Source organism: Triturus cristatus, chromosome 4_1, assembly GCF_964204655.1.
Source record: "Triturus cristatus chromosome 4_1, aTriCri1.1, whole genome shotgun sequence".
Lineage (NCBI taxonomy): Eukaryota > Metazoa > Chordata > Amphibia > Caudata > Salamandridae > Triturus > Triturus cristatus.
Window position 1 is genome coordinate 589,277,017 of NC_140585.1, and position 26,105 is coordinate 589,303,121.

Consider the following 26,105-nt stretch of genomic DNA (forward strand, 5'->3'; position numbering starts at 1 on the left):
CGCCTGATTAAAATAATTACAGAGGTTAAAACGAGTATAGCAGTCAGTCGTTTTTTAAATACATCCAATATACACAGAGCAAACCTCCGGCTTCCGCCTCAGAGGGAAAACATTGTCAATTACTGGCCAAGAGAGGACGGGCCTATTAAGTACCTTGGGAGGGCGGGAGGGGCGCCGAGCAAACCGGGCAGCCTTCCCAACACAAGATGGCGCCCAAAGTCAAGCTAATAGCTCCCCAGCGCGTGAACAGCGTCGCTGAGGGAAGAAATGAACCGGAGCCTCTGCGAATTAGTCTCGCCTGGGTGGGGGGGGCGGGAATATAAAACAGCGCCTGATTAAAATAATTACAGAGGTTAAAACGAGTATAGCAGTCAGTCGTTTTTTAAATACATCCAATATACACAGAGCAAACCTCCGGCTTCCGCCTCAGAGGGAAAACATTGTCAATTACGTGATTTACACAGAATCCCAGGATGTTGATCCATCGCCGGGATTCAAACCGGGTTCCCCAGTTCCAAAGTTGGAAGCTCTGCCGTAATGCCACCACCATAGCAGTCTTTGTTGCCAATTTATTTAAGGTCAGTGCGTAAAAGATGATAATAATATTAACCCTACCCAGGGATCCCAAATTATGGGTCATTAAGAGATGTGTTCCCATCACAAGCAGAGCGTCTCCCTCTGCCCGGGCCCAGCACTGCACCACAGGCATTACACAGAGGAGCGGCGGAAACACAGAGCCAGTGGAGAGTGAAGACAGGCACGGAGGGCTTCCCCTCAGTGGAGGAGGTGGAGAGATAGCAGGTCCCCTCCTGCGGCCCAGACTAAGAGACTGTTGGGGAGAGGATGTGGTCCGTTGGCTGCGCTGCCGCCTCTGGTGCAGGAAACCAGGGTTGGAGCCTCGAGGTCGCGTCCACATCCTGTGATTCTGGGCAAATCACTTAATCTCCCCGTGCCTGAATGTGTAATGTAAATACGGTGCTATGTAAAGCGCTCCAATTCCTTCGGGTCGAGTTTGCGCTATATAAATATGCAAAAAAAAAAAAAAAAAAAAAAAAAAAAAAAAAACTGTTTCCCTTTCACGGACTTCCAGGGCCAGTGCTGGGAAAAGTCCCCAGTGGCCAAAGAACCGGAGAAGGGCAGGGGCGGGAGGGGGGGTGAGGTGTCGTAGTTGTCTGCAGTGAAGTCGCAGGATGGGTATGAGAGTTTGAATCACGGCTTCTCCGTGACAGGCTCTGTGATGTTAGGCATGCTGCGTCTCTTGTGTGTTGTCTGCCGAAGTGCACGGATTCAGTAAAGACCCTAATTGCATCCTCTCGAACGTACTGAGGGTAACACTGACCGTCAGTCCGTGCCATGCAGTCAGTCGTTCCACCTGAAGGTCGTAGGGCTGTAACATGTTGACACTTCATGCCCCCATCCCCGCCCACGCGCAGTGAAGGGCAACAAAGCCCAGCTTTAAAGGATGGCATATGTCCCATAAAGAAAACAACATTATGTCTAATCGAAAGCCCGTGATTGTGTGCGAACAAGTTAATGAAATAAATGCAGCCCTGGCATGAGAATTAATTGGTGCAGGCTGCAAATAAATAAAAAGTTTGCCAAAGCAAAACATGTTCAACAAAAAGCAGCCATAAATGTGGACTGAAAACAAAGCACCCTTGGCCAGACCAAATCGGAATGTTTTGATTTATGTAGTGAAAGGAAGCACCACTTTAAAAGCACTGGTTATTTACTGCTTATTACACCATATGGAAACAAGCATTGGCCGCGCGCGGGGTGGTGGGGGAGGGGGAGAAGCGGGAATTGTGTGCGCGCGCGGCCAATGCTACAAAAGTCATCGCGATCGCTGTGAAAGCGAAAGTGATCGCGATGACACGCTAATGGCGTTCCTGAGTGCTGCTGGCTGGCCTAGCGCATGGCGGCAGCGCGCGTGCATGCTCACATGCACGCAAGCGTAGGCCAGCAAGCAGCACTTAAAAAAGACACATACAAAATGTCTCTCCCAGCCAGCGCATGCGCTGGGCTCAGCGAGACCTAAAAAAGGGTTTAGCACAAGGTGGAAAGGCTTGGCCGCCAAGAGCTTAAGTTTAGCAGGTGACATCCTCTTGCCTGCTGTGTTTGATTCTGTGTCCTGCTATTTTTGTACATTCTATTTTGTAACATTTCTCTCATGTAACGTAACTGGTTCTATTGTACAGCGCTCTGACACCTTCGGGTAAAGTCAGCGCTTTATAAAAATGCATAAACAAATAAATGATATCGTCGAAGTCGTCATATTTTTCCCTCGTTCTGTGGTATATGGGAGTCAAGTACCAGAGGACTACGAGTCTACGACACACAGAACAAACACCCAAAAGAGCAAAACTGAACGCGTGGGGTCGGCACCCTATTGGACATCATCCGCATTAAGGCGCGACGGACAGGCACTAGCACGACGAGAAAGAGTGCTCCAGGCGAGCAAGTGATGTGTCGTACCGCCCGGGTGGCTCTCGTGGAAGAACGCTACTCATCAAAATCGCTGTGCATAGGAAGTACTGCTGTCCGCAAGCAGCGACGTGGTCTTGACGCCGTGTACAGACCGAGTGGCTGTCGTCGGCGGAAGTGTGCTTACCGACAAAGGTGTTCAGTTGCTTCAGCCCCGGATGTCCCTTACTATTAATAACAGGTAAGAGCCGAGAACCCGTCAACAGACGAAAGGTGTATGCCATGCGTACCTTTATTAAAAGAAGGAATCCCGTTTTCTTGTCTCATCCCACTAAAGTGAAATGCATCAAACAGACTCAGTTTCCCCGAGCGACCCAGGCTGGCCTTGGTATAGTCAGCGGTTGCTATGATTTAACTATTGCTCTACCGGTTCCACTTGCTTAAATTTACAGGACCAGAAAGCTACTGGGAGTAGGAGACCTCTGCAGACATTTCGTGTTGTCTCAGTGGCCACCGTGTGTATGCACGTTACTTTGGGTTTGCATACTTTAAATTACCAAGCTGGCAGCGACTACACTGACATGACTTGCGTATTAGTCACAGTGCAGAAGCGTTTTCAGTATGATGCGTGTGAGAATCGGCAGATAATGCTTACAACTGTTTGAGTCATTCTCATGTGGGATCTGTGATACTTGAGATGCAGATTTCACATTCCAGTATCGGTAGCAAGCGGGAACCAACTCTGCACAGATCTTCTTCATAAACAAGCACTGCTTAATCCTAACGAAGGAATCCCACCGTGCACCCAAAAAGGTGAAAATGTGGCAACTCATTATAAAAGCCTTGAAGAGTAACGCTGCCTACCCGTAAGAAGCGTTGCCTTTATGAAACGATTACTGCAGGCCACTGGCCCTATTAGCTGTGTAACCTGTAATTCACGAGTTCATCCCTGGGTATCCCAACAAGTCCTTTCAATGAGTCACTCAGCCTGGTTATAAAAACATCCGTTATTTGCAGCGGTAATATGCATTGATAAAACAGTGATATCAAGTGCACGATATTATTTGAACTGTACATGGGTGGCTGCAGCAACAGGCTGAGATGCACGTTGGTAGCGTTTGATCAGTGGACGGAATACAGCAATAAGACAAGACCTACAGAAGACTGATATATAAACCTCAGAGTAGCTGTTCGGTTGTCTATTTCTACACTCTGTGCTCTACTTCATATAGGACAGGAGAGGCCACTTTCCCTGTACTCTGAAGTAGAGCTCGGAGCAATTCAGCAAGTAAGATAGCATATGTTCTGCATTCATTGGATTTCGTTTACAGGTGTGAGCATGCATACTTAGACTTTCCCATATATCATGGTGCATTAAGGGACTTGTGCAGACCATTCACGACTTAGAGGGAATCCACTTTTGGGGAAGAACGGAATATGTTCCGCCTCTTGACACTGTCTTTAATAATCTCATACAACAGTAAAATAAAGCACCTTTGCAGGATTGGGGGCAGTGTTGAACATTTGGGGAAATGAGCCCCAACACGGGTTAGATTGTTAATAGAAAAAATAGGATAATCAATTATATTAAGCCCTGGAGGTTTATTAAATAAATAAAGTTCATGATAGAAGGCAAAATGTGGTAAATCATAATATCATTCGAAAGTTCATAATAAATCATATATATGGAATTTGCATTAGGCCCAAAGTCTGACATAAATTAAGCCTCAGAGAAGATGTCAAACATTTTCAAGGTCCCAAGCACGAGTCAAACTAACATGGGTCAGCACAAAATATATCTTCGTTAACACACAGTTAAAAGCTGTCTGTAAGCGAGACAAAAAAAAAGCTTGAGCGTGGGGAAAGGGGAAAGTGCAAAACAGAGAGGGCAGGAGACCTGATGGGAGTAGCAGCACATGGAGAAGAGAGCAACACAACACATGCATTCTTATGAGGTGGTGAAAGAAGAAGGGACAAACCCTAGAGAAAAGGAAATAAAACCAATGCAACAAAAATCAAGGAAATTAGATGGGCAAGAAAAGTAACCAATCGTGAGCAACAGGCTAATCCAGAGCCCATTCTTAAAAATTGATTTTGCACACAATAGGTCCAACTACAGACAGATAAAAAGTGTTCATAGTGGAGACATATGTTACTATTTTTCAGAGGCTTTATACTTTTTGTAGTACGAATGAAGTTGGTTGAGGGTTTTAGATTTCATCCCCCATGTGTAATTGCGTACATTTTTAAACATGCAAGTATTCCAAAAGCCAATATGTCTCACCTGTGACACAGGCTGGCCTTGCTATCGCTTTTTTCATGTTGTTCGTACAGTGTAAGGAGATGATAGCAGCATTGTAATGAATAATAATATTATCTTTATTCAGTTTTTTACAATTTTAAAAACCATAAAAGAACACTTTTTGAACGATACAATACAATATAAAGAAAAACACATGTATCAAAAACATAAATATATGATGGTTAAAGCCATTCAGGTATCATATAGTCTCAGACCAAGGATTCACATAATTTTGCTTCATCAACCTAGACTAAAATCAGGCTCCATATTACAGGTTATTCCTATGTTTTACAATGCATCTTAAAAAGTTAAGGACATGATAACAGATCAGTTCGGAGTCTAACATTTGAAGACGTAACCTCGCCGGGCGACATTGTCTTAGTCCCCATCGCTTTAATACAGGTAGTAACCAAACCTTCCTATGTGAATGATAACATTTACAAAACAGAATTGTATGTATATTTGACTGTATTGATACTTCATCACAAGAACAAATAGTGGGAATCGAATCCCAACAGTTTCTATCGGGGAAAGAAACTAATCTGTAAAAAAAATCTAATCTGAATCTTGTCAGCAACATTCTATGATAGGTGCTAATCTGTAATGTTAAGTATGGTTGAATGAAATAAGTGGTCTGAATCAGATTAGCATGAAGGGCCGATGGTTTTATTGCCACAGAAGTTAACCTTAAGGACTCCAAATGCGTTAACGCCAATTTTTTTCAGCGCCCTCTTTGGCATTTCAATAATTTTTTGGGGGTTGAGATAATATTTTTCTAAGCCGAGATCCTTGAAGAAATTTCTTACATAAGATAGCCATTTTATCTTTAGAGGGTGGTCTATGGTCATTGAGTCTATCAAGATTTCCTGCGAAAAGACGTTATTATCGGAAGTCCAAATGCATCGCCAGAGCAATAGGGGCTGAATTCTTATCAGGTCCTCGAGGTATGGGATTCCGAGCTCCAGGTGGAGAGCGTATACTGAGGTGCTCGTTGGTAAGGCTAAAAGAAATCTCCAAAAATTATTTTCAGCAACCTGAAGAGCACTGACCTCTACGGATCCCCATACTCCAGCTCCGTAGAGGGCAATCGCCTGGCATTTAGCTGTGTAGATTTTTAAAAGCTCCACTGGTGGCCTTTTCCCTAGTCTCTGTGAAAAACTTGTCAGGGACATTATCGCTCTTTTGAACAAGTGACATCTAGGCTCAACTGCTGATCTCCAATTGAGCCCGTCGTCAATCATTAGCCCCAGGTAGCAATACTTAGTAGTCACCTCCAATTTTTGATCTTTGAGATAGATGTTCTTTACTCGCTTTTTGGATCGACCGGCTACCATAACAAAGGTTTTTTTAACATTGACTTGTAGGTCCAGGCCACCCATAAACTCGACATATCTATTTAGGGATTTCTGCAGTTCGCAAGGGGTGCGGGCCAAGATGACCGCGTCGTCCGCATAGAGCAAGGCAGGTATCAAACGCCGTTTTACCCGCGGTAGGTCCAACGCCCCCCTCAACATCTCCACCTCCAAACCATTTGTATACAAGGAGAAGAGGAAGGGGGCGAGGACACACCCCTGCCTAACTCCTCGCTCCACTCCGAAAGGCGCGGTCAGTTCACCCTTCAAGCCAAAACGCACCCTTGCAGAAGCCCCTGAATATAACTCTCTCATAAAATCTACGAGAGGGGGGTCCACTCCCATACATGTCAGGATGTTCCAAAGTTTTATGTGTGAGACACAGTCAAAAGCAGCGGATAGATCTACATAGACCATGTAAACCGTTTCTTTTTTTGCTTGGCAATATTTTCCCATGATCAAAGTAAGATTAAGGGCCTGCTCCACCGTTCCAAGCCCCTCCCGAAATCCAAATTGAAGATCTGAAATAATATTTCCCTCCTCGGCCCACTGCCGAAGTCGTTCAAGCACAACTCTACCAACCACTTTGCCTAACGAGTCCAAAAGGGAAATGGGACGGTAACAGTTAACGTCTTGACGATCTCCTTTTTTAAAGATTGGGACCATAATTGACTTGTCCAGGAATCAATCAGACCCACTTTTGCCGCTGCAGTACATACTCTAGTGAGGATGGGGGACCAGAGATCCGAATTGAATTTAAACAGGTCTACTGGAACCCCATCAGGGCCGGGGGCCTTTCCACTCTTACTTGCTTTCAGGGCCGCTAAAACTTCCGTGATATCAAAATATATGGAGATGGGATAGTCAACATTTGGGAGAGAATGTTCTGAACCTTTGCTACCGGTAACTGTATCTTTAAAAATCTTGGAAAAATGAGCCACCCACGTATCTTCATCGATGGCCACTTCTATCTTAGGGCTATTTGAATCCAGGAAATATGGTGTTTTGACAGTACGCCAAAAGACTGAACTATTCTTTGCTGCGACACTGGAGTGTAAATCATCCCATAATTTCTTTTTTAGTTCAATAATTCTTTGCTTTCGTGCATTAACATATTGGCGCCTCAAGAATTGGATCGTTTCTGGAACTCTATCTGTGTTTTTTTTTTTTTTAAATTCCTTTTTTAGATTGGCTAGGGCCGTGGTGCAGGAGTGATTAAACCAACCTTTGTTGGTTGGGAGTGACCTCCTTGATGTTGTGGTAAGAAGTTCCTTAATCTTCTCTAATATTTGTATGAAATTTGTTAAAATTTCTTCATCAGATAACGATAGATCGAGGCAATTGATTATATTTATATAAGCCTCTTTTACCAGTTTCCCAGTAATTTCTTCCGGGTTGATCACCTCCCACTTCAATGTATACCCATTTGTCCTGCCTAGCTCCAATTTATTTTGTGCGAGAGTTGTCGCTATGGTGTCCGTTTCAGGTTGAGCTTTCATTCGATGTAGTTCTAATCTAAGAGCAGAATGATCGCTGAAAGTGTTTATTAGTACCTCACAGGACCTCACTCGGGGGGACAAACCTGACGAGAGAAAGATGTAATCTACTGTCGTACTATAGCCCCTACCCACGTACGTTGGTTGTAAAAGATTTGACCCTAGAACTGATTCATTTTCTATTTCAAGTTCTAAGTCCAGTAACATATTATTCATGGCAGTCCCCACTTTGCTATGGATAAAGTGCATAATAGGAGCGTTGTTTTCATCCACAATTCCACATCTGTTTTTCCCGACGTGTGGACATGGATGTATATTTAAATCTCCACCACATATGAAATGGACTGGGCCCTTACCAACTATAGAGTTATTTCTCAATTTCTCCTTAATATCGGCGATAAGAGACAGAAATTGATCATCCTCAAGATTGTTGTACAGATTAAGCAAGAGGATGGGCTCAGTTTTTTTGGGAAGAAGCTTTAGTAGTTGGAAGTTTGGGTCCGACGCGACCAACGATGTTTTGAAATAATTTACTGTATTGGCAATATATGTGATCAGCCCCCCTTAGGTCTACCAATGCCACCTCCCGAAGCTGGCGTAAAATATGTTTGAAACCCAGCGAGATGAAGCTCCGTTAGAGACCAGGTCTCCTGTAAACATATAATTTTCCCCTGTTCTAGGAAATGTACTACCGAGTCATCTTCAATTTTGGAGCGAAGCCCCGCTATGTTCCAAAAAAGAATAGATAGCGGGTGCGGTTCTGCGTTAGTCACTACATCTTGAATTGGACAATTCATTGTGGCATTAGATATTGAATGTGATGTACTATGGTTGATGGCTTTAGATGGAATTAATGGTCAGTCAACCGTTTCGAGGACACTAAATCTATTGTCCATTGGGATCCCAAAACAGGGTTCCCTTTGAGTTGGTTCTCTGTTTAACATCCGCTGTGGGTGGGCACCCCATTCATCTCTTCCTCCACCCCAAAATCGTGGTCCCGGTATATGCCGGTAACCACCATACTCGCGGAAGCGGGAACCCACTGTTTGCCATTGATTAGAGTAATTGTCGTGAGCTAAGGCTGTTATTTCCCGGGGAGGAGCATTGTTATTTGAGAACTCCCTGAGAAACCTAGAGGGATAGAAGAAAGAGAGTCTCCTAGTTCCTATTTCACCATAAGTGTTTGGAAACTCCCAGGAGCATATGTAATCCACCACCTAGGGATGTTCAAATGAAATCAAGATGCAGTCTCCCGGTATCGTTTTCCCGCTATTCCCCACCCAAGGGGTTCTACGGACCGTCAGAATCCTAGACGACCGGGGTTCTGTAATGGGGCGATTATTGTTTAACCAGTACTGGACCTTGTTTTTCAACGACCATGTAGATTCTACAACATGATCTTCTAGCTCGGGTACTACTGTCATAACTACAACGTATGGACTTGCTTCCGGTGGCAAGTCTACCGCCAATCTAGTTTTAGGGAATCCCCTCGTATCAGCTCTGCTGGTATCAGTTGTTGCTGTTTTAGGAGCCTGCTTATTTAGGGTCAAAGTGTTGATTTGATGCAACGATTTTTTCCCCCTAGGTGAAGGAATTTTAGGACCTGAAGTTGGTGCTATCGGAACATTAGCCTGCATAGAGTTTATATTAGTTTTAACAGTAAGTTCTTCTGCTCTCTCTGTAATACGTACTCCGGAAGGTTGTACTTCAAAGGGAGACTCTATTTGAGCAGTTCCGTGTTTTTTATTATGCGTGTGTGGCAGCTTTTGAGGAGGTGGCTTAGTTCCCCTCTTTGTCTTATCCCCTAATACTTGTTTAGGTTTTATAATATTAACAAGATGCTGTAATTGTTGCTCCATCTGGGACAGTCTTAATTCGAGTGGAGCAATAGCGATTTTTAAGAGCTCTGCTATGTTGTTTAATAGTTGTGAGTTTACATTTCCCCTTTGCGTGTTACTCGGTGGAGAATGCAAGGAATTTACTACGCTGGTGGAATCTGGATTGTCATGTAGGGACTGGTTGATAACTGAGTTGTCAGGAAGGTAATCGTCTTGTGAAGATGTTGTAGCTTTTACTTCGTGTTGGATACTAGAGTCATGATAGATGGGATTTTTTACATTTATCTTTCGTTTCCTAATCGCTCCCTCCCTCCTGCCTCTGATGTTCCTTATTTCATCTGGGGTTATTTCGGGAATTAATTCTGGGGTCCTTTCTAAGTCCAGGCTTAGTTGGAAGTCAGAAAGTTGAGGGGCCGACAAATCTACGTTATTTGGGAGGCTTCTCCTACCCTTGGAAATCGTCCCACACCCCCTATTGGCCTGGGCCTCGGGGGTTTTTGCATTCTTTAGATTTCCCATGGACGACCTTTTTGCCAATGCAAGATCTAGGGACACCCTGCCTTCAATTAGACTAATGCTTTGATCAATAAAGATATTTGCCTTGGTAATAAAGTCATCCATAGGACCCAGGGATTTTCCCCCTCCCCCCTTTACTTTAGTTTTACTTCCTCTCGTGAGAACCATATCCACAATAAACTAATACAATTGTTCGCCAACTAATATTAATGAGAAAATGAAACCAATCAATCATGGAACGATCATACACAGAAAAGAGTGACCTGACGTTCGGTGATAATCGGGAGCAGCGATCCACTGGCTCAAACAGACTAGTTTTTAGGGACGGGGCCCGGTCCGGTCTCTTCCGTTCTCTGACGGCCTCAGACGGCCCGCCCTTTGCCCGGGTTTAGCCCCGGGCGCTCCCGCGCGCTCCCGCGTAGCGGGAGGATGGATCCTTAAATAGGTGGGGTGTATAGGGACGGGGGCGTGTCGTCCAGGGAGAGCAGGCCAGGTGGAAGCTATTTGGTACGCAGGGACTCCTGGACAATGGAGTCCCCTGCAGCTCGCAGCCCTGTCCGCTACCGCTCACCCCGCTAGAAACAGCCGCGTTTCACACCACCCTCACGATGTTTGGTGGGCGCTGCGGGACCCGCGCAGCGGGTCCGGCGAGTTTCTGGCGCTGACAGGGGCACAAAAGAGTCACGCTGAAAATCCCACGTCGAACTGGCAGCAAAGATAGATTGTAATGATAAAACTCATCCAATCAAAGCACAGTGAGTGAAATGTTCCTTGAGCTGGACAAACAGAAGAGTAGGGAGGAAAGCCACTAAATCACTGGAAGTCGGAAGCTTTTTAAAATTCACTAGTCTAATAATTAAGGACTGAGCATCACTGTCAAGCCATTTGTGCTTAACTAGGATATATAATATTAACCATAGTAGTTGCTGACTTCTGCACCCCAATAGAAAAATGTTGATCGGCATGTGAAACCCACTCTAAAGCTTTCTATGTTGGTGGACGCCTTAATATCATTTGGCCTGGTGAATGTCTTAACTTCCACCAGGCCAAGACCATTCCGCCTGCTAGATTTAGAAATGTCTGCCAAGCTAGTGGTCATTTATAAAGCATTGGCAGGGACAGCTATTGCATTTGTTTACAGTTTGGTGCAAGGCTCCATCAACATGATGATACCCTGCACAAAGCTGTTTTCTTTCTTATTTGCAAAAAGAAAATGCTCCTCTCACTATGGGAGTCCTCTCTCATGGCGATGTGAGCATTTAGCAGTTTTCATTGCCCTTTACCGCAGGGGTTTTCCTGGCGGTGATGGGCAGTGAAAACTGACCTCTAATTCCACCCATCAAAATTAGATGGGCTGAAATTAGATGTCTTCCTACGACAACCCTTATTCCGCAGGGCCATCGGAGGGGTTTAATCATGGCGGAGATGGAGTAGTTTTCTCCGTGACTAAACCTAATGTTCGCCCTTTGATGTGGGCAGACCACAGTCTTGGCAGTGTGGATACTCTGTTGCCATAGCGACTTAAGCATTTCATAACACTAATATATTCATGCATTCGGTTTGGAAACTATATACATTTGTTTGAAACCTTCTTTTATAATGATACTACTGTTTTTTGAGTTCTCATTCGGAGAGTTTTCTTCAACAATTTCATTTAATTGGACCCATCATAATTGTCACCCTAACATGAAAATATGAGAACCACTTTCTGATCAGGACAACTGAACATTGACAAAAAAGCATGCAGCCAAGCCTGGAAAACAGAAGAGACCACAATGTGTATTCGCAAAGGAAGGAAAACAATCTCTTGACTGGACGTGGATTGGGGGCGTCAAAATAGAGATCACACTGTAAGAGTGCTCCGTACCCCTCCATCATCCGCTGCTATCTTCCTGCAGTGCGGGGACTCCTGGCTGCCAGGACCTACTGAATGTACATCCACTGTCATCTTTTCCTGACTGGGCTGCCGGGGGCTTGTCAGTGGCCCCGAAAAGCGGCAGCTTGGCTCGGCAGCTGCACCTGGACACGGCACAGCATAGCAGCCCCACACATGCGGCATTCCCAAGCTCTGCCCTGAAGTACTGAGCCCAGCGGAGGGAACAGGGAGCAGTCGGGGCCCTCGGTGAGGGCCATTGACAATGGACAGCAGCAGCTGGTGAAGAGAACAGGGGCGGGAGTGAGGAGAAACAGGCCTGTTGGTCACACTGCTGAGCTGCTCGCACGGCCTAGCAGCCTCGCGGCGGGCATACAGAGGTACAAGCTCCCTGGCTTGTGACTGGGCCCTACGGCGCCTAGTGTCCCTCCCGTATCAAGGTTCATGCATGAGTGGGGCCAGTAGCATTTTCCTTACCCTCTCAGCTGGGGGTGACCGGGACACAGGCCCCTACCGACATAGACTTGTCCTCCCACGAGGGCTGATAAATATTCCCGTCTTACCCCCGCAAGGATCTACTGCAAGCCCACTGGTACCTGACCTGCATAGGGGCTGCGATCTCCTTTCCTTCTGCCGCGGCGGAACCGCACTGAGGCGAGTGGCTGGATGTGCCTATGGGTGGCTTCATAGGTCCTTGCCTAGCTATGTGCTAGGCCTGCGACTGATAACCAGTATTGGCCTGCCAGACTGAGTGAGCTTGGTGTCAGCGTCTCAACCCATCATTTGGAAGCAAAAGATAGGGAACATGAACTGCCCTGATTGATGGTAGCTGGGGGGACAGCACACATGTTGGCACCGCTTCAAAGGGCCCAGTGGAATTTGGGGGGTGTTGGTAATCTGATAAAGACCTGGCTGGGTGCTGCCTTCTTGAGCCGTTGACTCACTCCCTGGCCCTTCAGATACCTCCTGAGGCTCCTGGCGTTTCCTTATGGGCCTAGCTGCTCGTGCTGCTGACGTATGGCAAGCGGGCCGGACTCACTTATGTGGTGTCTCCTGGCTGAGGACCTGAGGAAAGACAAACTTCAATAGTTGCATCCTTCCCAGACCCGTATAGACCAGTATACTTCTGGCTCTGGGGCAAGTGGGTCAGGGGTAACTGATTAGGAGGCCCCCGCCCGATTGTGATTTGGCTGTGATTCTCCAGGCCACACAGACGCCCCAGACCACAGTTGAATCCAAAATAGGGGAGGTGCGGGTTGATGTGTCGCTCCTCCGTCAAGATGTGCGAAATGCAACAGCAAAAATCTCAGAGGCTTAGGGAAGAATTCCCAAAGTTGAAGATGATGTGTCGGACCAAAAGGTTAAAGTCATTCGCCTACTCACCCAACAGCCAAACTGCACAAACGAGCTGAAGAAGAGGAAAATTGATCTCGGCATAACAAGCTCAGATTCATGGGCTTCCTTAGGGACTGGAAACCACTCCACCAGCGGAATTCCTGGAACAGTGGATCAAATAATGGATGCCGAGTGGGAAATTCTCAACGTGGCTTCCCGTAGAACGTGCCCACGGAGCTCTTCCTCTCAGGCCTCCTCCTGGAGCATTGCCACGACCTATGATTGTTCAATTCCTTAATTTTAAAAATGGAGACTGCATTCTGAGGGAGGCACAATTGATTTTTGGTAATTATTTGTCAAAACGGCAAACCCTCCTCTTTCCCGACTACTGCAGAGAAGTGCAAACGAGACCACGATCTTATGAAGCATTCAAATAGAAGCTGACCGCCCTGAATCTGTTGTACATGCTTATGTTCCCGGCTCTGCTCAGTCATCCCTGAAAACAAGACGCACCTCTTTGAGACACCAGAGGCCACCTGGGAGTGGCTCACTAAGGAGAAGCAACTGAGCAACCCTCACTGATCAGCGCTCTATTTTGTCAATATATCTAAAGTACGGTTTACTCAGCCATTTCTCTTAGGGCAAGATGAAATCATATTCCAATTTGTTCATGTAAAACAGTGGTGCAGCCCCATAGTCAATGGCAGATATAATGAAGGGGTTCCGTTATACCCCAAAAAATGGTGGCACAAAGTAAAATGTAGAAGCTCTACTAGAAATATCAATGACATATTTTATGGTGGTTAATTGAGGAAAAACCCATTCCACGACTTCCATTCTACCAATACAAGGGATGGCTGTATGAAGGGAATTTACATACACAACCAATAGTTTTCATAAAGTCCCATTTCAGTATTCCTTAATTTTCGCAAAAATCTCCTGTTTTTTATGTAAGAGGGCATCTGTTGGTTGTAAATAGTAATCAAGGAATTTGCCAATAGGTTCATGTATCTCGCCTTCATATTATACTGAATATCCCACAGTAAGAGGATAATGGTTGCACACAATTTTGTTGTGTGCTGTTAGTTTCAAGAAAACATTCTGAAGTAGGATAAAATGTTTACTGAAGAAATAAGTGATCTACATAGGTCTGACATTCAGATCAAAGTGACCAGTTACAGTCTATCGCCGAACAACAGTGAAAATGTTTTAAATTCGGACAAGGTGGCACAGTAACTCACTGACACAATACAAGATGAGATCATTGGCATGCAAGCGATAGTCATATATAAAAGATGCATGCAAAATGTAACACATCTCTGCCTTTCAAATCAAGCCGTAAAACACAAATTTACCAAAAAGGGTGGCAAGATCTTAAAGTGGGTGGAAGGGCATATAATAAACTAGAACCAAAGAGGCTAATCCTCCGAGACGGTTTGGGAATTCTAGCAAAATGTTTAATCCTTCCTGCTACAAATTCTCTACAACACTACCTTGGAACCCCAGACAAAGAGTCCTGGTTAGGTTGCAAGTCAGTTCCTTCCCTGAATTCATCTCTCCTTTTTGTACTTGAAAAATAAGAACACAATTAAAAACACCCATTCCAGAAGAATCCACACTTTGTTGAACATCAGCAAAAGAGGTTTCTGCTCTTAAAACTTTAGCAACACTCAGATTCCAACATTTGCCATCCTGGGTTGTAATGCCACTTTTAATGACTTTGACAATCATGAGCAGCCAGCTAAACGTTTTTTATTTTTTAAACTCTTTTATTGATTTTTACAAGATTAACAGTAGATGAAGTATATGATGATCCATATATACAAAGATGCTATACATTGTGCAGGTTTGTACATACAGGGCTAACAACTGATTCTAGTTGCATGAAGGTGCAGTAGGTGGGTTTCACAGATATCAAAAATTTACAACGGATTCAATGCCTCATCTACCTCTATTGTGTCCCTGCCGGTCTCATGGGCGGCAGTTTGAGGCTGTGAAGGTACTGGCGTGTCTGCAGTGTCTTGTGTGTCCTGCAAATACAAGTGTAGTGGTTGCCATATATCCATGTGTCTCGCCGTAGGTGGTTGTAGTTGTGCATAGGTGTCGCTGTTAGTATTGCAGTATGTCCTACTGCTCAGCCATGACTTGACCGTTGGTGTGCACTTACTGCCCCAGTTTATGGCCACTTCCCGCTTAGCAATAAGCAACGCAATAGCAACAAATCGTCGTTTTGATATGGGGAGGTCATGTGTATACCCAAGTAGAGCCATTGGGGGTGTGGGCTTAATGGCAAAGTCTATAATTTTGGAGATTTCCACAAATACTGCTGACCTAAATTTGCCTGTCTTTGCTCATGTCCATGTGAGGTGTGCGAAGTTTGCATCTGGGGAGCGGCATTTCGGGCATAAATGTGAGCTAGACGGGTCTATGCGGTGTAGCGCACTTGGTGATTTATATGCCCTCTAAAGAAATTTGAAATGTAACAATTTATGCCTGTGATTCGGAGAGACTCTGCGGATTTGCGCACAGCAACTGCTCCATTGTGTGTCGGTGATGGGGTGACCAAGATCATGCTCCCAGGCCGCATGCACCCCTGCATCTCGGGAGGGCATCAAGGCCAGTGTAGCCTTGTACATTCTAGCCATAAGATGTGTGCCATCCCCGTCCTTAATGATACCCGTTAGCAGGGGGAACTCACAGGGTTCAAGCGGATAGCTGTACATATTTGCTTTCAGAGCACCCTGTTCCCTCTGGAGTACAAAAGTGATCCATAACAGTCGCTACATGGAAATGAGGATCTTCATGCGAGAAAATATATGTCCTTTAGGGAAGAGGTCTCCGAAAGTTTCCAGATGGAATTTGGCAAGTGTGCGTTTTACAAGTGTTTCCTGCAGGATAGGGATCCAACCATTACCCGCTACTGGCATTGCAGATGAATAGAATATCTGTGAGCCTGTGATTTTTGATAGTTTGTGCCACGCCCAACAAGTTGTAGATAGTGTTTGGATATCATGAGGGTCCCGCTGGTAGTCAACTGGCAGCAGGGTCCCGAGAGATGCGGGAAGAGCCAAGTCAGCTTCTGGCCTGTAATAGGGAATTTGTATCTCCGCATTATACCAGTGGCACGCAAAACTCATCTGCGCCACCAGATAATAAATGTGAAAGTTTGGTACCCCGAACCCTCCCCTCTCATATGGTAGCATGAGGGCATCCCAGCTGATGCGGGGCTGTTTACAGCCCCACACCAAATGTATCAACATAGTGCAAAGGTTGGAGAAGAAGCTGTTGTACAGTGGTATTGGGATATTATGAAATAGATACAGAAATTGTGGGAGGACCACCATTTTAACAATAGCTATTCTCCCAGCCATGGACAGAGGCAAGGACCGCCATCTCTCAAAGTTTTGCCCTAGTCTTTCAAGCACTGGACCATAATTTAACTGTAGGGTACAATCTTCCTCCCTATGGACATGAATCACAAGATATTTGACGGATTCCTCACACCATGCCAATGGGTAATCACTCAGTTTGCTACATTGTGCCACCGTCAATGGAAACCCCTCTGACTCTTCCCAGTTATTTCACAGCCCAGAGACGTTGCCATATCTAGTAACTTCAGACAGCAGTGGCGCCAGGTTATCATCTGGGTGTCGTACTTATAGTACAATGTCATTAGTGCACTGTCATCTGCATATAGCCTGAGCAACAGAGGACCCGTATTAAAGTGTTAGACTATGGCTATGTCGCTCCTGTAAGTGTCGCACCAACTGGTCTAAGGCCAGCACAAACAAAAAGGGGGCTAGAGGGCAGTCTTGGCAGGTTCCCCTTGTGCGTAGGAATTCGGGTGACAGTGTACCGTTAAGTCGAACGCTCACCGTAGGTTGCGTGTACAGCAGCCGTACCACTCCAGAGGAACCGGCCCAGCACGCCAAGCCTGCTCATTGTGGCATGGAGGAAAGGCCATTTGAGTGAATCAAAGGCCTTCAGCAGCCAGCTAAACTTACTTATATTTGCCAGGATTACGTAGCAACCAAATCCTAACCCAATCAACCAATTTGGTACAAAAGCAGTTCATGGATTCAAACTAATTAAGCAACTTGGGTGCTTTCTGATGTGCAAGAACCCTATTTTTGATTTCAGCTTTTTTGTGAACAGATAATCCAAAGACAAGTGAAATCTGCTTCCTCAACCACCAGGGATACATTTGAGAAATAGGAACTCTACCCTGTACTAACAAAAATTTACTTTCATACCCTTTTTCCATAGAGAAAAAAAATTCAACGCCGAGTCACTGGGACAAACCAATTATACACTCTTCTTCAGTTATTGAGTAAAATGTTCCTCTTGCACATTAAACTCTGGACCATAAAAAGCTGACTTGGTATGCCTAATCTTATACTTGATGAGGGAATCTGTTGTAGCATAAGAGGTAATCTTGACAACATTATTGGTCACTAACATTTCAGAGAAACCTCCTTTACCGGCCACTTCTAAAAGAAAATCAGTCACCTATCAACTAGTGGGTCTTTCAATAAATTTGACCTAAGGCCATGTAGAGTTGTAATCTACAACTACCAGTGCAGCGTATATATACATAGCTAAACAATTAAACTGATCAGAGATGTTTAACGCCAACTTTTGTCAAGCATATTGCGGCCAGCTCACAGTTTGCTTGGGGAGGAGTGTAAGTTTTAAGACTCCTGTTACTGGAGATGCAACATTAATATGTATAGAATACTGTTGTATATAAAATATGCATGGAAAATGTAACGTATCACTCCCCTTGAGAACAGTAGCAAAACAATATAACTAAAAGGAATGTTAGATTTTGAAATTAATTGAGGGGAAAGGATAAACTTCAACCGAAGTGGTTAGTCTTGAGCTACCACAACCTAACCCTCTCATCAACCTTCTCATCAACCTGCCAATCCATACCAGACCATCAGGAAAAGGTCCTTATGAGATTGGTTAAGAAACACACACCCTTATTTCTTGGAATTCCACGCTTCATAATGGGCCACTGTACACCCTCAGAAAGCTTGTACTTATCGTTCCACCATAAGAAGCTCACCAGACACTTTAAATTTGAAAAACAAATGAAAGAGACTTGAGATGACCTTCCAAAGTCTTACTGGAAGACCAACCCGCGTAGTATATTTTTCCCTAAATTCAAGATGGTATCAGACTAACGTTTATTCAATCCTTCTTGAAAATTCCATTAAATAATTATCTGATAATCCCCTCAACTGATGGCACTACATCAAAGTCCTAATATCAGACACCTGACTTACTTATGCCGAACAGAGAGAATGCAAAAGGAAAGCAGCTGTGTAATTGAGCCTACAAGGCGGCACAGTTGTCTTGTTGAGAAAAACAGATTAGGTTCTTGAGACAGGGGACCTAGTACTTCATTCTGCTCATTGCTTGCCATTTGCTTTGCCTTTTGTCATCTGTATTTGCTTATTTTCTAGTCGTATTAGGCTGATGTGAGAAATTGGGTTACCTGTTGACCGGGGTGAAACATTATTCGAGCATGAACCACAATCCTTGTTAGGGTGAAGTCCTAACCAAACTGCAAACTAACTTGTGCTTAACCTTCTGGTAACTTGGCACAGAGCAGTCCGGGTTAACTTGGAGGCAATGTGTAAAGTATTTATGCAGCACTTCAAACATTAGTAAAGTGAAAACACCACTCAAGAAAAACCCCGCACCTATTTAGTAAAAATAGAGTACTTTTGAATAAATCAAGACCAAAACGACAAAAATACAATCGGTAGAACCGGAGAAAAGCAATTTTGAAGAATTAGCGCCAAAAAGTACAAATTGTCAACTATAGTTATCTCGTCTCGCCGAACTGAGACAAAGTCATAATTTCAGGCCGACTGTGCTGGAGCCCAATTTAGGACCGTTGAACAAGAGTACCGTAAATCCTGGTTGTGAAGAGATGTGGAGTTCCTTTTCGAGGAGATGCTGCATGCAGTGGCAGGTCTGGTGGGCTGTGTTGGGTGAGGGTGATGCTCCAAGCAGCAAGGGCAATGCGCCAGTTCTGCAGGAGATGCGCTGCAGAGGAGATGCGAGGGTTCTGCTGGATCCACAGAGGGGATGGCAAAGCACCTTCAGGCCCTCCTTCCAAGGCTGGATTGGCGCCACTTGGGAATGCAGGACTCGCAGATGGCAGACTTAAGGTGCTAGGTTCAAGGTTGTTGGAAGCCTGCTATGTCCCTGAGGCTTCTGATCAGGAGGTCTGCCAACTAGCCATTGTAGTCACTCAGGGGTCCTGGGTTTAGATATGCAGGGCCAGTCCACACCCAGGCAAGAGAACAGCAGGGCGGCAGTGCTTCAGAGCAGCAGTCCAGTAGAATGGCAGTCCTTTCAGCAGCACAGCAGTCCTTCTTTCTTGCAGAGTATCTACAAGTCCGAAAGTGTACTGAAGAGCTGTGGTCCGAGGTTCAACATTTATACCTGGTGCCCACCTTGAAGTGGAAGAAGCCTCTAGAGGTTTACACCCCCTGAGGTGTCACTCATCCCCTTCCTATCTGTCCTGGCCCCAGTTTGTCTAGGGTCACAAAAGACCAGTGTCAAACACTTTGTGTGAGTGTGCTCAGGCAGAGCCTTTGTGATGTGCAAGTGTTGTAGGTGGCCGCTCCTCCCCCTCGTTAACTTGGAGTGGCCCATCCTGCCAACAACTATCTTCCCTTTGTCTCACTGTCTGGGAGCAATACACAAAGACCAACTGCTAGCTGCACCTAGTCGTGTGACCCAGAAACAGGCTGCAGGCACCAAATGGTTAGGACTAGAAATTGCCAACTTTCTAAAAGTGGCATTTTTAGGATTGTGTCTAAATATCAACTTTACCACTAAAGAGGGCGTTTAATTACAATTCTTTTGACACCACACTCAAACAGTATACCTGCTCCCAATTGGAAGTTACAATATATTCATAAAGTAACCCCAATGTCACCCTATGGGAGAGGTAGGCCTTGCAGTAGTGCAAAACAAATGTATGGGGTTTTCACTACCAGGACAGTGTTAGATGTCCAACCTTTCAAATACACTGCACCCTGCCCTCTGGGCTGTTCAGGGCCTCCCCTAAGAGTGACATATGTATTAAAAAAGAAGGTTTGGGCCTGGCAAAAGGTTTACTTTGTCAGGTCAAGATGGCAGTTTAAAACTGTATACATAGGCTACAATGATGGGGCTGAGCCATATTTAAAAGGCTGCTTAAGTGGGTGGCACAATCAGTGCTGCGGGCCCACTATCAGTATTTAATTTACCTGCCCTGGGCACATGGAGTACCACTTTACTAGGGACTTACAAGTAAATGAAATATGCCAATTGGGCGTTAACCAATTCTACCATGTTTAAAAGAGAGGGCACACGCACTTGAGAACTGTTTAGCTGTGGTAAAGTGTGCAGGATCCCAAAAGTCAGTACAAATGGATTTAAAAAACAGATGGTGAAGGCAAAATGTTTCGGATTGACCCTCCAGAAATGGCCAAGTCCAACAGCCTTTCAGCTTGTGTTTGTCCCTCCCGTGGAGCATAATCTGTTTACCACCTCTATGACGGACTCCTTGCATTCTTCTACAAGTGCTCTCTTTCTGGTAACTCCCTTTTTTTGTTTTTTCATGATGCACTCCACAAGAGTATATGTGTTTTCAGTTGTATCCTTTTGAAAGCTAGATCAGGAAGCAGTAAATATGTTGTCTTTCGGCTTGGCTGATCCTACCTATCTTTACCAGACACTACCAGTTCATCAATCTCACCTGCCTGTGAGGAAAAATGTTCTGTCTACGAACTTGTTTATTTTGGTCAGTGCTCTTTACAAATGGCATAACTTAAAAGATCCTGTTCCTCAGTTTCATGCCCATGCCATAGGTGCTGGAAGTAGAGGCGTGGAGGGCGCTGAAGCACCCCAAAATACCTGTGCTTGAGTTCAGAAGTGAATGAGCAATATGCTGTTCTTTAAATTTACTTATTATCTTGCTACCTTTGATGTGCACAAGTCAAATGTTAGGCTCGGTCTTCCGAATGAAGTTGGTGTTTGCTTTTATTTCTCTGACTGCAAATAGAGAGGATTTATGTGACTATCTTGCTCGGTACTGGGGGTGGCTGTTGGATGTTATTTGATTTGCCCCACAAAATGTAAATGCTAGTAAATTAACTGTAGAAATATGTCAGAATATATCAGAACTAGGAAAGCAGAAATATATGATTTTTTTTTTTGTATAGTTAACCTGAAGCGTGTTGGAAACCGATATTTTAATATGCTCAAACCAAATCCGTACACTAGGTGATGCCCCTTTGTACACATTATCGTTTTTGCCCTGTATAGTTTTATCAGCAGAATTTTGTCTGTACAAATGTGATGACAATTTCAATAAAAAATATATTGTCTGTAAAGGCATTGCACTTCAAATCATGCTTATGCCACTCCACTCTACCCTACTGTGTGCCTCTCCACTCCACCCCAAAACACACTATGCCACTCTTCTCCACAACACTCTACTCCCCTCTACATCCCTCCCCTCTATGACCTCTACTCTACGTCCTTCCACGTTACGCCATTCCACTCTTCCCTCTCCCCCCACGGAACTCCACTCCGACACTATGTTGTAACTTACCTTTGTCTGCTGCTCAGCTAGAATGAGTGTTGTGTGGAATGTTGGATGGATGGAATGTTGGATGTCTGGCAATGTCAGTTGGGTATGGGCTGAGCAGCAGGACAGCTAGGTCTTCCCTTGTTTTCTTAACAACTTAATAAAAGAACTTAACTAATCTACGCTAGTAGTCCAGGACTTCATTTGGATTACATTATTTTTGGCGATGATTTAGAAGAAGAATCCACGTGTGCCACCTATGGAACTTAAAAAAAAAAAAAGTGAAACTTGACAGGAACAGAAAAGAGAAGTCCAAGGATGTTCGAGAACTGAAATACAGGTACAGAAAATAATAGCCATGGAAACCACAAGGTAAAAGACTTTTATACGGAAATTAAAAGTATGTATGAAATGCTGTCTGGCACCCAAACCCCACCAGTGACCCTGCCAACGGTCGCCCTTTAACCCAAGCGTGCCAGATTTAGTGTTAAACATGGACAAAATACGAGTTTCAGTATTTCACTTAAAATATGTTGATCGGGGACAAAGATCGGGTCCCAGTGCTAATTATTGAAGAGTTAGGTTTCAGTGTGAAGAATCTTTGTGTGTGTTGATCGGGGTCAAAGATCGAGCCCCGGTGTGTATTTCGGAATATATTACTCGGGGGGCAAGACTGGGCCCCGGTGAGCAGCTGTTATGCAGTCTGTGACTTTAAATACGGGCCCCGTTGCCGTCTGATGCTGTTTGGCAGGGATGAATAACATTGATTCTTTGGAAGTGTCGAGTGAGGGCAATGACTAATGGAAGTCTCCGAGGTTGACAAATGTTCAAACAATGCATATATTATTTGGCAGAAAATGTTTTCAGGAGTAGAGATGTGCTGATGCCGATTGAATTTCAACTTTATTCAGTGGTCTTCACTGCTTTGTCGGGGTGTGCCGTGTATGTGCGGTTGTGTCCTCAGTAACGGATTATCTGTTACGGTTTAAACAAAAAAAAAAAAAAATCCTGCACGAGAAGAACACACGCGCCAACTTATCTCCTCATGGAGATCTTCGGCGTCACCATCTCTTTTGTGATGACTCCTCACTCCAATCCGCGTCAGTACTCCTGTGTGGCGATTATGGGTGCATGTGCGTGCCGAGAACCACCCGGTTCTACGTTGATATGCGTGCCTCCATTTTATGAGAATAATCCAGGCGCACACAGTTTACAGGACCAGGTATTGACAACAATGTCAATTGAGAGTTTCAGATTACCAAGAACCAGGAACCTTGTTGCGCGGAGATCGGCAGTTGGTCAGAGAAATATTTATCAGTTAACCTTATTGCCTTGCTGATGCGTGATGTATCGTTTTTATTAACAGCTGAAGATGACTGTGTAAATTGCTGTGAGAATATTGACAGTGGGTCCTTTTAACTCAGAATGTCTAAAAAAAGGAGGAAACGATCCTGCCTTTGCTGACGTTTGCCAATTACATCGCTGGTCAGGGTGATAGAGTTTATTGAAAAGCTGTAGATTATCTGCTGAATATCGGCAGTGTGCCCTTTAATCCAAAATAACTATAAAGTCTATAATTGCGATAAATCTCCCAGAACCCGGACCATGACAGAGACCGTAACTAAAAGCAAGAGTGTGATGAGGGGCATTGAGCCCAGAGCCGGGACAGTGATCCTAGGAGATAGAATCTAGCAGCCTCCAGAGTGAGCCTGGAACCGGGATAGCGATCCCAGAAGCTGGCCATGGAACCAGAATTAGAAGGGGACAAAGTGTCCCAGAATTTGAACCACGACAGAGAGCCAAGTCCCATAATTGGAATTGGGTGGGGAAAAGTGTCCCAGAATATGAACCACTGTGGATATTGTGTATGAGGTGGCTGTTAAGTGTTAAGCCACTCATTGGTTTGAGTCGTGTATGAGATGGCTGTGTTCTGTTAAGGCACTCATTATTATATGTTTGTTGTTGATTGATAGTATGTAGATAAGTCACCCATTGACTTAGTGTTTGAATTTGAACCACGACGAAGAGCCATGTCCCATAATTGGAAGTGGGAAGGGACACAGGTCCCAGAATTTTGAAACACTGTTAATGTTGTGTATGAGGTGGTGGTTAATTGTTGGGCCCCTCATTGGTTTGAGTCATGCATGAGATGGCTGTGTTCTGTTAAGTCACTCATTATTAGGTAGGGTTTGTTGTATAATGTGTGTGAACGTGACACTGATTGTATTGGTGTTTGAGTTTTGGATGTGTGTGTAGAAGTGTATGAGGTTGATCGTTTTCTGACCCGCGGTGCGCACGTTGTGTCCTGATATATATATTGTTTTAAGGGTTGTTCCCTGTATGTTGCTTGTCGTACCGGTCTGGCCAACTGGTGTGATCTATGGCATATAGGTTTTGGTGTATGATGTAGGAGGGTGGTTTAATTCAGGAAGTGATGTGATACTTTGGTCAGAACGTACTGTGGTGTGAAATCTTTAATATAATTTCCGTGCGAGTTGTGATGTAGTATGGTGTGAAAGAATGTTTTTTTAAATTATACACTGTGTGCGAGAGGAGATGTAGTATGTGTGATAGTGTTTCTTTTACGAGAGTTTGATGAGATGTGGAATGGTGTGACAGGTTGTGATGTGAGTTGTTTATATTGAATTGTATTATTTTCTTATTATTATTAGTGCATTGTATTTAATTTCTTGACTGTTATTTGCCATATTGTCATTATTTTAATTGTTTCATCTAATCTATTTCACAATGCACTTGTTCCCCGTAAAGAAGGGAGATGTTGTAACTTACCTTTGTCTGCTGCTCAGCTAGAATGAGTGTGGTGTGGAATGTTGGATGGATGGAATGTTGGATGTCTGGGAATGTCAGTTTGGTATGGGCTGAGCAGCAGGACAGCTGCTCCTGGTGGGGTTTTCCCTTGTTTTCTTAACAACTTAATAAAAGAACTTAACTAATCTACGCTATTAGTCCAGGACTTCATTTGGATTACAACACACTACTCCATGGCACTCTACAGCACTACGCCACTCCACTCTACGAAAATCCATTCTACGACACTATACCATCTTGCACCATTCCCTAACCCTCCACATCACTTTACTCCACTCTATGCCATTCTGTTTCACACCACTCTACGACACTCTACTTCATGCCCCTCTGTGCCACTCCTGTACAACACTCTTTTCAGCTGTCACTCCACTCTACAACATTACTTCATTCTACACCACTCCACTCTACACCCTTCCACTCTGCGACCGTCCACTCCACTCTGACACTCCACTCTACGGCACTTCTCTCCACTGTGTCACTCAACTCTGACTCTCCACTCTATGCCACTCTACAACACTCCACTCTAGGAGAATCCATTCTATGCCACTCTATACCACTCCACTCTACCCTCTATACCCCCCACCCTATATAAACTCCACTCTATGCGGCTCCAACTTACGATACTCTACTCTGCTCTTTGCCACTTCGCTCTATGCCATTCCTCTCTATGAAACGCTACTCAACTCTACACTAATTCATTCCACACCACGCCACCCCACTCTACAGCACTCCACTCTACTATACTCGACACCACTCCATGACACCACTCCATGACATTACTTCCTTCTACACCACTCCACTTTACGCCTGTCTACTACACCCTGACACTCCACTCTACAGCACACCGCTCTACTCTACAACACTCCACTTCTTGACACTCTACTCCACACTAGAACACTCCACTCTACGACACTCTACTCCATTATATGTCACTCCAATTCATGCCACTTTATGCCACTCCTCTCTGTGCCACTCCACTCTACAACACTTTACTCTACTCCTTTCTACTTCACTCTACTCTACTCTACGCCACTGCAATCTATGTCGCTCTACTCCAGTCTAAACTGCCCTCCTCTCCACTCAGGCCTCGAAAAATAATAAAAATGTATCTAGACCTGCATGTCTAGTAATTTGACTACTCTGCTTGACTTAACTGTAATGTACTTGACCCATAAACTGGTCTCAAATTATGTGATCCTAGGCAAAAAAATTATTTTATGGAGCTTCCTTTTTTCTTCATTATCAGATTTAGGGGAACCTTCAAATATGCACGTTAAGCATTTCTTCTGTGCAAAGAAACTAAATTTCTTTTTAATAGACTAGGCTTTTGCTTCATGTATAATAACAATTGAGCCCACGTATAGGGTACACATGGTCTTAGTTCACTAATAGCATTGTTATCAGGGCGGGAGACAGATATTTCTCAGTTCATGTTTAAGAACTCACTTTTAATAAATATATTAGTCAAACCTGCTGTGGTAGTGCACTGTCCTTTATATCCAGCACAATTTCAATTGAAATTGCCACAAACCTTCCAACTA

General features: G+C 44.5%; 1 protein-coding gene across 5 annotated transcripts in view; it reads left to right on the plus strand.

Moving 5' to 3' along the window:
• The first annotated feature begins 2,433 nt into the window (after positions 1–2,433).
• DMTF1 (cyclin D binding myb like transcription factor 1) overlaps positions 2,434–26,105 on the plus strand; it is a 514,121-nt gene continuing 490,449 nt past the window's right edge. For 4 of the 5 annotated variants that reach the window (XM_085652911.1, XM_085652914.1, XM_085652913.1 and 1 more), the window contains exon 1: positions 2,434–2,665. In XM_085652911.1, the coding sequence (XP_085509037.1) occupies positions 2,643–2,665 (23 nt within the window). In that variant the 5' untranslated portion in view covers positions 2,434–2,642. The remainder of the gene's footprint in view (positions 2,666–26,105) is intronic. The other variant, XM_085652912.1, reaches the window with a different exon arrangement.